This window comes from Bos taurus, chromosome 10 (genome assembly GCF_002263795.3).
Source record: "Bos taurus isolate L1 Dominette 01449 registration number 42190680 breed Hereford chromosome 10, ARS-UCD2.0, whole genome shotgun sequence".
In the NCBI taxonomy this organism is placed as follows: Eukaryota; Metazoa; Chordata; class Mammalia; order Artiodactyla; family Bovidae; genus Bos; species Bos taurus.
This window is the reverse complement of record NC_037337.1, coordinates 42,690,627-42,707,876: the sequence shown is the minus strand read 5'-3', so window position 1 is coordinate 42,707,876 and position 17,250 is coordinate 42,690,627. Positions and strand designations below refer to the sequence as shown.

Here is a 17,250-nt window from a genome sequence, read left to right as displayed (position 1 = left end):
TACCACGTAGCCCCCCCATACGTAGAGGAAGTTTCCGTCCACCACGGCACAGTGGCCGCTGCGCTCCTCGGCCACGCAGAACAGCTGCGAGTCCGCCATCCGCGCGGTCGCTGGGCCCAGCCGCTCGGCGCGCCGCAGCCCCTGCCCACGGAGCGGCCTCTTCTCCCGCCTGGCTCCTCCACGCACGAACGGAACGCGTCGAGGGTCGAGATTGGTGGGAAGGCGGCACCAGTGCGGCTGCGCCGTCCCCAAGCCCGCCCGGGAAGCCGAGCGCGGGGTGGCCTCGCCAGTTAGGGATGCTTGAGGTCTGAGTGGGCAGGGTGGTGCCTTCGCTTCTCCGCAGCCCTGCTACTCCCTGATTTCGTGTCACTTGCGATTGTGTTGTGTGGGCGGAACAGCCTAACTCTGTACCTTATCCAGTGACTCGATGGACTTCTTGTACACGGACTTGATGTTGCTGTGACTTAAATCAATGTATTAGTACACAAATGCTTTATGAGGGTTTGCCTTTTCCATTCAACTTCCGGCAGAGACAGTTATCCAGAGAGAGGGAGAGAATAGTAGAGAATGAGAATATATATATATATATATATATATATATATATATTATGAAAAATTTCTAAAACGTACGCCAGCAAGCTACAGCCTGCAGGCCAAATCTTTTTACTACGTGTTTCTGTGGCGCCCACAAGTTAAAAATAATTATACATTTTTTAATAGTTGAAAAAAATTTTAAATTATATTACTCATAAAAAATATGAATCCAAATTTCAGCATCTGTACATAGTTTATTGGCACACAGCCACTCTAATTCGTTTAAGGATTGTCTGTGGCTGCTGATGTAAGCCACAGAGTTGAGTAGGCCCAGCTGAGTACCTGCAACAAAGACCAGATAGGTCTCACTGTGGAAAATGTTTACTGTCTGGCCCCTTCCAGAGAAAGCTGCCTAACCCTTGCTATAAAATGATGTTACTGAAGTGAAACTAGTGCCAAGAGGGAAGACAATAATCATGCCAGTGTCTATAAATGCCCCTGTCCTTTAAGACAATGTGGCCGCTCACCCCTCAGAACGTTAATTTATTCAGCATATGTTTATTAAGTGCCTGCTTGCTGTAGCTAGTTGGTACTGAGGCCCCGTTAGACACAAACGCTGAAATAATCAAGTATTATTGACTCCTTAGAGTCTTGTAGTAATAGATACTAAATAAATTCTAAATATGTAGGTACTGACCTTCCCTGGTGGCTCAGCAGTAAAGAATCTGCTTGCCAGTGCAGGAGACCTGGGTTCAATCCCTGGGTCGGGAAGATTCCCAGGAGAAGGAAATGGCAACCCACTCTAATATTCTTGCCTGGGAAATCCGTTGGACAGTGGAACCTGTCGGGCTCCAGTCCAACGGGTAGCAGAGTCGTACATAAGCAACAAGTCGAATACACTGGAAGTCACTGTATAGCAGTTCTTAGGAATCATCCTCACATTTCATAAGACTGCACGTTCACTTATAAGCACTCCAAGGTTTTATTGTAACTCATTGGAGCAAGCGTTTTGACGCGTGGCAAATTAACAGCTCACTTGCTGGAATAAGACTGAGTAATCCTGGCTCCATCCATCACTCACTGAATGTTTCATCTTGAGTGAGCCATCTACCTACCATATCTGTGTCTCACTTTTCTCATCAGTAAAAGGAAGATGTTGAAAAAACAGCACACAACTCATTTGGCTTTACAAGCAATATATTAATACATTTAAAGCGCTTAAAGGCAGCCCGCAACTTAAATATAAAGTGGAGTGGGTGAGAATTATGGTGACGTATAACAGCTGCGAGTGAATGTCAGGGAAAACCCTGTGGTGACACAGAGCATTTCCAGGGCTTGTGTGAAGCAGAAAACATAAGTACTGAAGGGCCCCAAGGTCCGGATGAGCCCGACGGGAGTCACGGAAGGTGGAGGGGAGCGATGAGAGCGCAAAGTGGGTTCCAAGAAAGCACCTGAGATAGGGAAGCGCGTTCCCAACCAGAAAGCAGGGCACTCGCTGGTCAGTATCGCAATATCAGAGCAGTGTAGGCTCGTTTTCTCCTGCAACTTAGAGGGTGCAGGGAGGCAGCCTGCCTGGCCTGCGGAACCGCAGATCTTTCCAAGCACTGAGAGGAGTAGTGGCCTCTGGCGCTATTTAATTATAGAGAACTGGCGTTTCTGGGGCGGGGCCAGGACGGGGCTCTCCCGGGAAGGGGCGGAGCCGGGGCCGTGGCGCCAAAACGCAAACATGGCGCCTGAGCGGTTAAGGAGCCGGGCGCTCTCCGCCTTCAAGCTTCGCGGATTGATGCTCCGGGGGTGAGTCGGCCGTATAGCTGGCGGGGTAGGAGGGGAGAGCCAGGGCCAGACTGCCGTGCGGGGCAGCGGGATGAGCCGCACTCCGAGACGGAACCTGGTCTCTGGCCTTAAAATGACAGAGACCCTGAGAGAGTTCTAAGAAGCGAAGAGGATCTGGCGATGCCTTCCTAGATTCCCCGACGCGGACTCATAAAGTTTCTCCCGGAAGGGATGAGGCTCTCCTGCACTTGCCAAACAGCCGGAGAAGCGGCGATAGGTTCCGCAGCATCCGTATATTAGCACGGTGCTTGGGCGCTCTCTGCCCGCTTAATCTTTTCCTCTGCGGCGTGGGAATCCCAGCGTCGCTGCTCACGTGGTTACGGAGACAGCGAATGAGAGACCTGGGAAAGCCCATTGCTTGCCAGTAGCTGTCAGATTAGTACAAATTGTAGGCCCTGCCAGCCCTCCCAATTTTAGGTCAGGTCCTATTCTTGAGAGAGAATTCCTGAAGGGTTAAAAAGTGGGTAGGTTTGAAGCATGTCTTTTTTTTTTTTTTTAAAGATTTCCTTTAGAACGTCTCTTGCCATATCTGTGTTTTCTACGATTTGTAGAATGATCCTATACAAGATTTTTCTCATTAAATCTGCCTTAAAAAAAAAAAAAGAATACGGTATTTACATATGTAAACACCTGCCGGACGGGACACACGTCTCTACCAGGTTTTGATTGGTCTTGTGTGTGTAGAGGTTTTTGGTTTGTTTTTGTGAAGATGAGTTTTATGGGACGTTTACCATGTTTTGGGGTTAGTGAACAGGGGCAAGAGTGGATATTCTGTAGGAGAAAATAATAAATTCTGATTATTTGATTATCTATTGATCCCCGACATTTAAAAAATACAAGCAATAAATCAGTTGGTATTTTTCTTTTCACTTAGGATTTGACTTAACACGGAGCTGTCATTCATTAATTCAGTCAGAAATACACTGAAATATATTAGCTGCAAAATATTTATGGAGCAAGGGAGTAGGAGAGTAGAACACTGCGGAGGTTGTGGGGGTCAGATAGTGTATTAATTATTTATTGCTGCATAACTCATTACCCCCAATTCAGACGTTTAAAACAGCAGGCACTTAGATTCTCACATTTTCCATGGGCCAGGAATTCAGGTAGGCTTAGCTGGGTCCTTAGCTTCACCGTCTCTCAAAAGGTTGCAGTCAAGATGCAGTCATCTCACAGTCAGTTGGGCAGGGTTTGCTTCCAAGTTCATTCAGTGATTGGCAGGATTCAGTTCATCCAGGATTGTCCGACTGAGGGCTTTAGTCCTTGCTGGCTCTTGAGGCTCCCCAACATGGCAGCTTACTTTATCAAAATTAGCAAGAGAGTCTGCTAGTAAATGAAAGCCAGTTTTTTGTAACTTAAGGCAAGAAAGTGACATCTTGTCACTTAAAAATGTTTATTTTTAAAAGTACAATACCAAAAAAAAGTACAGTACAGTAAAATATTTGATCACTTGTGCCATATTCTATTATTAGAAGCAAGTCATTAGGTCCAACCCACACTCAAGGGGAGGTTATTAAACAAAGATGTGATTACCAGGAGGTGTGGATTATTAGGCGTCATCTTAGAAGTCTGTCTAGCATGGATATTAAATAATTCACAATTATTTACTTTCAATTGTGAAAAGGATCCGAGGAAAGAAGTGCTGTGATAGTGTATAACCAGGTGTATAAAGAGTTCTAGAGTCAAGAAAGGCTTCATTAAAGAATGATTTGGGGGGGAAAGAAAAAAAAGAATGGTTTGAACTGAGTATGAGCAGGACTTGAGTAGGTAAAGAGTAGGGGAGAAGTGACCATATCAAGATCTTGAAGCAGGAGAGCATCAGGAAGTCCAGAGACACTGGATAAGACCAGTGAGATTTGACAGGGACCAGATCCTGTATGACTTTGGTCTATCCTAGTAGCTTTCCCAAGAGTCACCCAATACATGTGTGATTTTAGGGAATCAATCATGTTCTATAATAAACTAAAGGGATGTGACACCCACACATGAAACAATAAGCAACCTAAGATATATAACAATATTGATATAAAGTGTAAAGTTGTGGTCCACAAATACAGAATGGCATGGAATTAGCTAATTGTTTAAGGAGACAGTGTTCACTCTGAGAATTATCGTTATTTAAATCAAGAATTAATATGATTTATTCAAAATTTCAGTTTTATTGATTATGGGGGGGCCGGGAGAGAGTTATGTGATTTTAGTGAATGTTATTACCTCTACGACGATATTCAAATGTCAAAGTTTTTTCTAGCCCATTTTTTTTTTCTTATTTTACAGTTGAAAACGATGATGAAATTACTGGAACTTAAGCAAATGCATTATCAAGTTAATAAATATTTATTTAATTGTCTGTTATATTCAGAACATTGAAGCAGACTGAGTTTATTAATGTCAAGTAATACATAGTACAAGGCTACTTGATATAGCAGATGTAAGGTACCTATAAGTGAGATTAACAATTTCAGAAGGAAAGGGAGATTGTAGCTGGTAGAGCTGGTTTAGGAAGTCTTCCTAGAAGAAGGATGTGATTTGGGATTTTAAGAATGGTTCTATTGGCAGTGGGTAAGAGAAAGACTTTGTTCAGAAAGCACAAGAAAGGGGAGTATTGCTTGCAGGGAGGAGTGAGTGAGTAGGTCATAATTTCAATGCTGGATTGACGAATCTTTGCCAGACTTTGGCATAAAACGTGTAGCCTTAATTACCAGTCTCTCTTATCAGCGAAGCTGTTAAGTACCTCACAGAAGCTCTTCAGTCTATCAATGAAATAGAGCTTGAAGATGCACTGGAAAAGATCATCGATGCAGTTGAAAAGCAACCCTGTAAGTAACATTCTCTGTAACGTATATTGTTCATATCGTTCTACATCCTCAGTTATCTTAAAAAGTTTAAGGAGAAGTTGAGGACTCAGAATTGAATGTCCCGGTGGCATGAGACATACCCCTGGTAGCACTACCCCTGGTAGCACTTATTGCTAAGGGGGAGCCTATTAATTCTGTTGGAACCTTGGGGCATTCCCAGAAACTCTTTTACAGTTCTTCCCTTTTATGAATTTCCCTCTGATTCCTTTATGGTTACTTTCTTTTCTCTGTTTGCCTGTTTCTTTGTGTTGCTTCAGTTCAGTTCAGTTCAGTTGCTCAGTCGTGTCTGACTGCCGGGGTCCAGCCCCGGTGGATCCAGAGAATTCGAAGGGGAGACGGCTTCGGCGATCAGGATACGATAGAATTAAAGATATAGAGTGGTTAAGTAAGGATAGCTCAGTAGGAAAATTCAATGGAGAAAAGAGGCTGAATAACTTGGTTTACGTGGAAAACCAATAAAACTCCAAGACAAGGAGTTTGGGTCACCTACATAGGCCGCAGGCATCCTTCCGTTCTCCCAAAGGAGAGGAGACACTAAGGCCTCCCCGGTCAGATCTTAGAAGCCCAGGCAAAATTAGTAGGCTTGATGAGCCTCCACACTCCAGATGGGAATTCAGCCAGAAAGTGAGAGAAAGAACGACATGAGGAGACCAGTCTTTCTAGGAACTGATCCCATTCTTTATTTTCCAGGGTCCACTTTTATACACAGAGATGTAATACAAAAGTAGTCATTCGGGCAGCAGTCCTGACTCTTATTGAAACCTCGCTTTTTTTCTGCATTCCTTCCGATATACAAAGTTCTCAGGTGATTTACATCATCTTCTGGCCAAGAGGCCTGCTAACATTTTATGACCCTTTCTGATTATGATTAGTCAACCAGAAAACTTACTTTCTCCAAAGGTGACTTTTCTTAAGTCAAGCACCACCCTCCGAAGGCACCAGATAAATTTGCATTCCTACAGGGCAAAGGTGCAGTGGGCTATAATCAAGAAATGAATTTACTTAGCCTAAGGTCCAATGTGATTAATATCAAGGTTAATACTTATTTCTCTCATATGTTAGTTATATTCATTAATGTGTATAAGCGGCAAGGGATATGGAGATGTAGCAGCAAATATTGGCTCAACAATGAAACCCTCCACCGGTATAATTCCTAACTAGCCCACTAATACTATACTAATAATTTTCTAACTTCTCAAAAGAATCTGTTTTTAGAAAGTTTAGAGCATCTCGTGCCTCTCACGGGTGGGAGGCTGTGAACAATCACATGTGGCCGGACAAACCTGTCAGGCAGGCTAGAGAACCTTCAGAGGAGTTTGTAGGTTGAAACACTCCTGTTATGCCCAGAAATTATTAACTGGAGCTCTAAGTTAACCCCTTCTCCAAAAGAGGTGGTGGGGGACAGCCCCCCATAAAGTCAGAGGTGTAGGTGAGAGCACAAAGCAATAAAGTAGGCAGCCTCTGGTTTTGGGGGTAGATGCTCGAGAATTTCCAGGGGGACTCCTGAGGCTCGATTCCGCCTTTGCGTATGCCGAGCCTCCTTCCTCATGACCTTTGCCACGGGCAGAGTTCCTCACGCTGGCTCCCTGCATCCAACTCTTCGAGATGCCATGGACCACAGCACTCCAGGCCTCCCTGTCCCTCCCTCTCATCTCCATTGAGTCAGTGATGCCATCCAACCATCTCATCCTCTGTTGTCCCCTTCTCCTTCTGCCTTCAATCTTTCCTAGCATCAGGGTCTTTTCAAATGTGTAGCTCTTTGCATCAGGTGGCCAAAGTATTGGAGTTTCAGCTTCAACATCAGTCCTTCCAATGAACACTCAGTACTGATCTCCTTTAGGATGGATTGGTTGGATCTCCTTGCAGTCCAAGGGACTCTTAAGAATCTTCTCCAACACCATAGTTCAAAAGCATCAATTTTTTGGCGCTCAGATTTCTTTATAGTCCAGCTCTCACATCCATTCATGACTACTGGAAAAAACATAGCCTTGACTAGATGGACCTTTGTTGGCAAAGTAATGTCTCTGCTTTTTAATATGCTGTCTAGATTGGTCATAACTTTCCTTCCAAGGAGTAAGCATCTTTTAATTTCATGGCTGCAGTCCCATCTGCAGTGATTTTGGAGCCCCCCAAAATAAAGTCAGCTAGTTTCTACTGTTTCCCTATCTATTTGCCATGAAGTGATGGGGCCAGATGCCATGATCTTAGTCTTCTGAATGTTGACCTTTAAGCCAACTTTTTCACTCCTCTTTCACTTTCATCAAGAGGCTGTTTAGTTGTTCTTCACTTCCTGCCATAAGAGTGGTGTCATCTGCATATCTGAGGTTATTGATATTTTTCCTGGCAATCTTGATTCCAGCTTGTGCTTCTTCCAGCCCAGTGTTTCTCATGGTGTACTCTGCATATAAGTTAAATAAGCAGGGTGAAAATATACAGCCTTGATGTACTCCTTTTCCTATTTGGAACCAGTCTGTTGTTCCATGTCCAGTTCTAACTGTTGCTTCCTGAGCTGCATACAGGTTTCTCAAGTTAGTTATTTTTAAATGTTTGAGGGAAAAAAAGAGTGAGCGAGAATAACTTTCCCTTCCTGCCTCAGCCTTTCTTGAGGGATCTTTTTGTTAAATATTCAATCTTTTGCCATAAGCATGGACCTACAAAAGAGAAATGCTCTTCTCCTAGAAAAAATGTCCAGTTTCTAGAGCACTGAAGAAGGGAGGTGGGTGTGGCTTGCTCTCATAGGTTGTACAGATGCCGGTTTCTTCAGTTAAATGGGTGGAAACTTTCTGTGATAGAGGAGAAATTGCTATTATATCTCATTTTTACTTCTAAGGACAGAATTTTATTTTATTTTTTTTCTAAGGGCAGAATTTTAAATATATCTTTGTTTTAAAATTTTCCTTACAGTTGAAAATTTAGAAATGATTAATTTTATAAAATTAGTATACATTAATGGCACATGATGGCATTTTGCCTGAGAACATACCACAGTGGTTAAGGGCACCCAATCGGGAAAGAGGCTCTTGTTTGTGTTGCTTTCTACTCCTTCCAGTTATGTTCATCAGCAGGTTATTTGACCTCTTGGAGTTGCGCTTTCCTCACCTGTAAGACATGGCTTGAACATCAGTCTTATAAGACATCTATCCAGTAATGCTTGTGAAGTACTGAGTATAGTGTCACTTGTTTACTAAGGGCTTAATAAATGGTGGCAGTTATTGTTATTACTGTTACTCTCATGCCTGTTGAAACATAGCAGTTGTGGGGACTTCTCTGGTGGTCAAGTGATTAAGAATCTGCCTTCTAGGGCAGGGGACGTAGGTTCTATCCCTGATGGGGAACTAGGATCCTGCATACCGTGGGAGCACAGCCACACACACACAAAAAGGAAGAAACATAGCAGTTGTGATGAAAAGCTATACTAAGGTAACCATATTAACCTAGGAGCTTACAGAAGCATTTGTATACCTGAATGTATATTGCTAAACAATATTTAGAAAGCTGAGGCATTTGACTGTGTATCAAGGTATTATAAGTGTATTTGAGAGAAGAAAATTAAGATATTTGAGATAAGACTTTTGTTAGTTACTGTTCTAACCTAACATGCTTTTTCCTCTTAAAACCTATGTAATGAGAATCTTGGGTTTAGTGTTTACAGATTATTTTAAGGAAAAACAGCCATGTGTGGAGAGAACTAAATTGTATGCCTGTTTTTAAAATTTGACTTTGAACTTCTCTTTTCAGTGTCATCAAACATGATTGAACGATCAGTAGTGGAAGCAGCAGTCCAGGAATGCAGTCAGTCAGTAGATGAAACTATGTATGTGGACAAATTTCACTTTTTACCTGTACAGAAGTGTTATTGAGTGCTTATTTTAAATTATTTTCTTGGGAAAATAACCAGTGGTCACCATTTCTACAGTGGTTCTTTCTTTGTGTTTCTTTTTGTTGATAGCTACATTATAAGCTATCATTGGGCTTCCCTGGTGGCTCAGATGGTAAAGAATCTGCCTGCAATGCGGGAGACCTGGGTTTGATCCCTGGATTGGAAAGATTGCCTGGAGAAGGGAATAGCTACCCACTCTAGTAGTCTGGCCTGGAGAATTCCATGGACAGAGGAGCCTAGCAGGCTATAGCCTGTGGGGTCACAGAGTCACACGACTGAGTGACTTTCACTTCACTACATTATAAACCTCAATATTACATGACTCATCTTTACTATTTTTATCTCAGGATTTGAGATTTTGATGTGTTTGTACCATGACAGACTTTTTCCACTTACCCAACTGATTTAATATTTTATATGCTACAGGTGAATTGAATTGATTATTCAGAGGTATAATTTACTTTTTATCTTAGGAAAGGGCTGAGTCCCAAAAGTTCAGGGACTTAACTTAGGTAACATGCTGAATGGCCAAGGAGGGTAGAACCTTAGCTTTATGACTTGTTACCCTGTCTCATACTGTTAGAGCTTAGGAATTTATATGGCAATAATTTTTCTGGGTTTTATTCCCAAGTGTACCGCTTTCCTTTCCTCCTTTGAATGTAATACTTCTTTCCAAATTCACAGGGTTTAACTGAAACAAAAACATCTGGGAAAAATGAAAAGAAACAGTTTTAACATTTTTTTTTCCTACTGGGGCAATGGAGATGATTGAAAGGAGTCATTACTCCTTTTGGTCAGTAGTTTTAATCTTTTTTTTTTTTTTTGCTATACGATAGGTTTTTGTTGGTTATCTATTTAAAATATAGCAGTATGTACATGTCTATCCCAAAGTTTTAATCTTTTTCCTATTAGAACTTATTAGAGCTGCAAAAATAGAGAAATTAAGGTATTTAAATTTTATCCTTGCCAACTCATTGTTTAAGATACTAGAGTACTTGCTCCTAAATCCCTCATTAGAAATTCAAAACGATTGTATCAAAGTATAAGGACTATCATCCTAAAGTAGGCGTTAAAGTTACCCATTGTTTCTGTCAAGCTGTTCATATGCTGCTGTGCTGTGCTCAGTCACTCAGTTGTGTCTGACTCTTTGCAGCTCCACAGACTGCAGCCCTCTAGGCTCCTCTGTCCATGGGGATTCTCCAAACAAGAATACTGGAGTGGGCTGCCATGCTACTGTCAGCCAATATAGAGTTTGAGTGGGGACTGAATTATAAATGATCTTTGCAACTCCAATTGTCAGAAAGTCATTATATTATAGCAGAAGGAAGAGGCTCTCATTATTATAGATGCATAAGGAGCATGGGTAAGTTAAATAACTTGCTGAGACTGATCCACTAGAAAACCATGGTGCTGTGCCTAGAATCAAGGCTTGCTTCAAGTTCACTGGTTTTCTGCTTCTCTATACTAGGTGCTACCAACAGGTGAGCATGAAGTTTTTTGACCATTTTCATTTTGGGAAATAGATATAATTTTAGGGAAGTTTTTTTTTAGATTGGAATATTTATGCAGTAGTGCTGAGAATAGTGCTATTTAACCTCATTGAAACATGGTTATATTACAAGTGTCTGAAGGTAAATTATTTTGTGAATTGCCCTTCTCTGACACTATATGTGTCAATATTCTGATATAGTCAGAATTTGGGGGGCAGTTCTTTTTTCTGTTTACATCTTTTCCTGGATCACTTTTGCATGATATTTTGGATTAAAAAATAGTTGGAAATGAATTACACCCTTAAATAATATTGTAGCTTATAAAAGTAGTATATATTAGGAGAGATTTCTTTAAGATGTCACTATTTTATTATAAATGTTCTTTTCCAACAGATGACATTATTAATTAGAAGTAGATTAAATTTTTTGTTTGTTTGAGAGTATTGGCAGTGCTTTCTTTTCTCTGAGAGGAAAATATACAGGCTACAAACGCTGTATTATTTTGAAACGATGGCATTTGACAGGGACCTTTGACATTTTGTATTATTTTGACACTACAAAAAATTGTGTACATGATCTGTGGAAAGTATATGTGTATGACATAAGATTATAATGCAAGTTTTCATGTTCACTTGGAATACTTATTTTTTAGTAAATCAGGTTTGTTCTTATGGGTTGTTTTTCAGAGATCATATCTTCAATATCATAGGAGCATTTGATATCCCACGCTTTGTGTACAATTCAGAAAGAAAAAAATTTCTTCCGTAAGTATGCCATCCATTGAGGTTAAGCTAATTTCAGATGTATATTTTTTTTCAGAAGGTATATAGTCTTTCATTTTTGATCTATCTTTGTGTATTATGATAGTCATAAATAGACATATTCTTTTTTTTCTAGTTTATTAATGACCAACCACCCTGCACCAAATTTATTTGGGACAGCAAGAGATAAAGCAGAGCTGTTTCGTGAACGATACACAATTTTGCACCAGGTAAGTTGGAGGGGGAGAAAGAGGCTGTTTCAACTTAGGTGAGACTCAGGAATAACTAAAGGATGGGCTTTTGTACTCTGAAGTTTGTCATTCAGTAGACTGTTGTTGGGCTCTCTGTGTTTGAGACCATCTAGAGGATACAGATCTGAAAAAAACACTTTAACAATCATGATGATGGTAAAAATAGTAGCTAACATTTTTCACATGCTTTTGATATGCCAGGCATTGTTTATTACTTTACAGACATTGCTTATCATTTTATCACCATAATATCAACATTCAGTATGTATAAATGCTATTATTCCCATTTTACAGATGGGGAAACTGAGACATAGAGAAGTTTAGTCACTAGCCCAGAGGCTATATCTAGTAAGTAGAATGAGGATTTGAATCTAGTCAGTCTGACTTGAGCCCAACATTTGCCTCCTACACTGTAGTCTATGAAGTTGAAGACATGTGCACAAATAAAATATAGAGTAGAATTTTATACATGCTTTAGAAGAAATACAAAGAGGATGCATTCCATAGAAGAATCAGACGGCTTCAGGGAAACGATGGCATTTGACAGGGACCTTAATTGCTTTGATCTTGTGGAAATGGGGGAAAGGTGGCGAACAGTGTGAACAAAGAGCAAAAGGTAAAGTGGACTCTGCAGGAAATGATGAGCACTCAGTCCTTCGTGTGGAGAGGAAGGCTTGTGAAGAGGAGTAGCATGGGATAAGGCTGTAAAGTCAAGTGGCAGCTAAATCATGGATGTGCCTTGGATGCCATTCTTGGGAGTTGGACTCTGTTCTCTTGGTACAAGGAGCTTTAAAATACCACAGCTATTCATTACATCAGGTTCCTTGAACACTTCCTCTCTCAGTAGATTTTAGAATGAATTAGAGTATGAGAGAAGACTTACAGGTGTCTGTGATATTAGTCGTGGCATAAATGATAGCCTGAATGAAGGCAGGCAAGGGGAGCAGAAAGAGGGGGCAGTCCAGGAACATGGAAGCCATAGTTTCATGGTGACTGGACAAGAACGGGGAGAGTGAAAACTCAAAGATGATTAAGGTTTTGAGCCTGAGAGAGTACACGGGTAGCGTAATGATAATAAGTTAACAACTAGGAAAAGGAGAAGGGGGAAGGTGATGGCAGGTTCTATTTCAAACAGTTGAGTTCAGGTCACCAGCAGGATATCAGGTGAGATGCATGTCTGCAGGGAAAGAAAGAGATCTGGGTAGGGAGAGATTGAGGGGGCATCTGCCTCGAGTCACAGGTGAGGCTGAGCTCCTGAGAGATGACGGAAAAGGGAAGGGGATAAGTTTGGGGGCTAGGTTAGGGTGGTGCTATACGGCAGAAGCACAGGGAGGTTTCAAGGAAGAGAGAGTGGTCGGCAGGAGTAAGCACTGAACAGAGCTTGAAGAGAGTGAGCCCTGAAGACATTATTCTCTCCTGCCTCCATCCTCTACACAGTGCTACCAGATTGCTCTTCCCAAAGTTCAGCACCGATCCTGTAATGATTTTGCTCACAAGTCTTTCAAGGAAGTTTACTTCTTGTTGAATTAAGTACAAGTCTTCCAGTCACACATTTTTGGCCTAATCTCTACTTTTCCCTTAGAAAAGTAGAGGAGCCAAAACTGAAACGTGGAATTTTTCTGTTTCTTCACGTCTTCTGTGACTTTGTGTAAACTATTCACTCTCTCGCTGCTCTTCTGTCTTATCTCTACTGTTGAAACCCTCCTCATTCTGGAAGGGCCCGCTCAGATTCCTCCTGTTTTCCGAAGCCATCTGTGATCTCCAGTTGGATGCAGTCTCTTTCTGCTTTCAACCCGCTGACGACTCAGTGTGTCTCCTGTGTCAGTTACTAGAGTTGGTCCTGCTGGGCATTCGGGGTGTGTAGCCCTGTTGTCAGACTGCACACTCCTTGTTTATTTCCTCCACATTTGGCATAGTGCTTTTCACAGAGAAGATGCTCAGTAAATACCACTTTCTTTTTTCTTTCTTTTTAAAAATTATGTGTTAGAGCCTATGATATTATTTGGGGGTGTCACTAAACCCTCCCAAGCCTCATTAAAAGGGTTGAATCTGGTCGTCCAGTGGCTAAGACTCCACACTCCCAATGCAGGGGGGTGGGTTTGATCTCTGATCAAGGAACTAGATCCTACATGCTGCAACTAAGTTTGCATGCTGCAGCTGAAGATCCTGCATGCCTCAGTGAAGATCCAAGGTCCCCTGTGCGACAGCTAAGATGCAGCACAGCCAAATAAATAAATACATATGTTTTTTAAAAGGGTTGAATTTTAGTCCACGCATATTTTTATTGCAGTTATCTTCCTGAACACATATCTGCTTTTACCATTCTACTTCAAAATTGTTGTTTGCAATTGTGTGTAAGCCTAACTTCTTGGTTTGGCATGCAGAGTCTGTATTGTTAGGGCTTTTCTATTAGAGGTAATGGAAACTCAAATTGGCAAAAACAGACAAAGCAATTTCTTGGTTTGTGGAGAAAGTCCAGCTGTGTCAAGCACAACTGGAGCCAGGTGCTCACACGATGTCCTGAGGCATCTAGCTCTTTCCATCTCCTAGCAACTTTAAAAAATTCATCTTACTTTCAAACAAATTCTCCCTATGAGGTGACAGAGGTGGCCACTAGTGGCCTTAGTAACTCTTAGAGAGTTGTTCTTTTTCAAAAGTTCTAGTAACTGTCACTTATTGCGCAGCTTTAGGCACTTATTCAACCCTGAACCAATCAATGGCCAAGGGGATGCAGTACTTTGATTTGCTAGATCTTGGTGGTATGTCAGTGGAGGGGGAAGGGCACCTGCCCTACCTAAACTTTGTGTACCACAGTGCGTATGGGGGGCATAGTTTCCCAAATAGAGACTCCAGCCAATCTCAAGCATTGTCTGACTTGTGCACCTTGTGATCCAACTGTACTGAACTTCATATCACGTCCCTAACACTCCTTGACTCTTAACTCCTTCTGTGACACATCCCTTCCTCTGCCTAAAATATCTTGTCTCAGTCTCCTGTTGTTTCTTACTAGCAGCATCTTTTTTATCATTTAGGATCTCATTGAATGGCCCCTTCTTCTCAGGGTCCTTGGTTGTCTTATGACCTGTTGACACTTCTTTCTCACTGGCCCCTGCCTCTGAGGATGACAGCTTTAGTTTGTCATTTCATATCAGCCCAGAGTGCATTACTGCCAGGTACACAATAGACCTTTTTTAAAAAGCCTTAATTTTTTTTTTAATTGCACTTCTAGATATTTGTACATTAAAGTATGTGGGGTTTCAAATTTGTTGAGAATAAATAATAGTAATGTTAATTTAAGAACAATGGTTTGTCAGGGTGCTATTTTAATGAATAGCGCTCTGTTTTAAAGGTTTGCCTCAGTAATTCACAGAGAAGGCAATGGCACCCCACTCCAGTACTCTTGCCTGGAAAATCCCATGGACGGAGGAGCCTGGAAGTCTGCAGTCCATGGGGTTGCTGAGGGTCGGACATGACTGAGCGACTTCACTTTCACTTCAGTAATTCATGTGAATTTTTCTTTTTTCTAGAGAACCCACAGACATGAATTATTTACTCCTCCAGTGATTGGTTCTCACCCTGATGAAAGTGGAAGCAAATTCCAGGTTAGAATGTTATCATTATTATTCAGGGGGTGTAAGTATACAAGTTTAATATTTGTTGCTTATTTCTAATTTATTGAATTTTAAATGCAAATGAACCACTGATAACTGTCTAGCTAACTGACCTGTGTGTACCCCCTCTTGGGAAAGTCCGTGCCTTGTGTCCTGGGTGCTACAAATCTCTAACAGAATCATCTACTTCCTTCTTTGGGTCAGGCCCTGAGACGCTGGTAGCCCCCAGAGAGGCTCTCACCACCAGGACAGAACCCTAGTCCTCCTGGTCCATTTGCTGACTTTCTGACCAACCCTCACTCAACATTACCCATCTCATCCTCACTCCCACTCTGAAATCCTGCTCTTTGCCCAGTCCAGCCATCTAGTGACCACCACACACTTGTTCAGCCAAGACGTGTTATATCAGTTGGAGTGAAAACTTTACTGAAGGCACTAAGGAAACCACATTTATAGAATGTACGAGAGAGCGCAGACAGGCCACAGTGTCGTCCAGGGAGAGGGGGAATGTTTCCTGCCACGTGTGCTCCTTCTGCCGTTTCGTTTCAGGAAGCGGTTACCAAACAGCACCGTCACTTTTGTTCCAGCCACATACCTGGTTCCTGTCAGTCTATCAGTGGCTTTGTTCCCTGCTTCAGCACATGGAACCCTGCTGGGGGACAGTCCTTAGCTCCTTCTGGCTAGGCCCCACCGTTTCTATGAGTTTCCACATAACTTCTGAAGAGCCCAGGCTCTGCTCAGGTTCATTCAGTTCTCTACCATGTTAGATCAGAATTCATAATGATGAGCAGTCTGATAGATACTAAAACAGTAATACTAGATAATGCTTAAATTAAGCATTTGATGGCAGCACCATGAGGAGAAAACATTTATAGTGTTTGATAGTTTCTGCTATCAGAAAAAAATATTAAGTTTTGGAAATTGACATTATTTATATTTCTCTACCAATGATTATCTATGTGTTTTCTCATATATATTAGATTTCCTATAGCAACTCAGACACCTACAGCCCAGAAGCATTATTTCACCTTTCCTCTTTGCCAAAGTAATGTTAAAGTGAAGTGAAGTGAAGTGAAGTCGCTCAGTCGTGTCCGACTCTTTGCGACCCCATGGACTGTAGCCTACCAGGCTCCTCTGTCCATGGAATTTTCCAGGCAAGAATACTGGAGTGGGTTGCCATTTCCTTCAAAGGCTTAGCTAAATAATTTATTATTCTTCTTATCTTTCCAGGCTGTTTAGTTTTGTATCCCTGTTGGTATATTATTAAAATCCCCATTTATAGTCCCTGTATGGCATTTTACCTTTGCAAATTACAAATATGGCATCCTCACTGTTATAGTTTTGTACTCCTGTGTTGCTTTATTTACTGATTGTGAATTGCAATATTTTTCCCATTCTGTAAGCTGTCTTTTTATTCTCTCAACGGTCTTTTTGAAATACTTAAGTTCTTAATTATGTTGAAGTCTAGCTTATAAGTTTTTTTTTATGGCTCATATTTTTAGTATTGTTTCTAAGAAATCTTTACCTAATCCAGTTTTTAGGATACATGTCTTTTCTTCAGATTTATTCCCAAGTATTTCATTTTAAAAAAATTGTTTAAAATGAACATTCTATTCTTGTGTCGCTTGAGGTTCATGTTATTAAAGAGAACTTTAGTGTCATATGTTAACATTATTATGGGATATTGTGATTATGGCCTTTAAGTTGTTTGGTAAATTGTTGTATATATACTATAGATATTTCTATCCATTAAGAAGAATGAAGTATATCTAAATATAGTTAAATGCAATAATGTCTAAGATAAGTTAAGTTGAAGAATAATACAAATAATATGATTTCATCTTTGCAAATAAAACAAACTGTATGGGTATGTGTTTATAAATTATGTATGTTTGTATTAATATATTGTTAGGATTATATGTATAGAAAAGGTCAGAAAAGATCTCTTTAAAATAGTGCCCCAATTATTACTACCTTTAACTTTCTGATAAAAATATAATGATCAAATTGAGAATATAAGTAATAATGACAT

At 41.0% G+C, this 17,250-nt stretch overlaps 2 protein-coding genes across 8 annotated transcripts in view; one reads left to right on the top strand and one right to left on the bottom strand.

Annotated features, from left to right (window-relative positions):
• KLHDC1 (kelch domain containing 1) overlaps nt 1-186 on the bottom strand; it is a 40,303-nt gene extending 40,117 nt beyond the window's left edge. The window contains exon 1 of one of the 2 annotated variants that reach the window (XM_005211706.5): nt 4-186. In XM_005211706.5, the coding sequence (XP_005211763.1) occupies nt 4-99 (96 nt within the window). In that variant the 5' untranslated portion in view covers nt 100-186. The remainder of the gene's footprint in view (nt 1-3) is intronic. The other variant, NM_001192897.2, reaches the window with a different exon arrangement.
• Nucleotides 187-2,249: 2,063 nt separating this feature from the next.
• The window catches only part of POLE2 (DNA polymerase epsilon 2, accessory subunit), a 31,874-nt gene continuing 16,873 nt past the window's right edge, over nt 2,250-17,250 (top strand). For 3 of the 6 annotated variants that reach the window (XM_010809253.4, XM_010809252.4, XM_010809254.4), the window contains exons 1-6: nt 2,250-2,328; nt 5,086-5,186; nt 8,964-9,039; nt 11,282-11,359; nt 11,493-11,586; nt 15,135-15,209. In XM_010809253.4, coding sequence (XP_010807555.2) covers nt 2,261-2,328; nt 5,086-5,186; nt 8,964-9,039; nt 11,282-11,359; nt 11,493-11,586; nt 15,135-15,209 — 492 coding nt within the window. In that variant the 5' untranslated portion in view covers nt 2,250-2,260. 6 annotated transcript variants of the gene reach the window in all.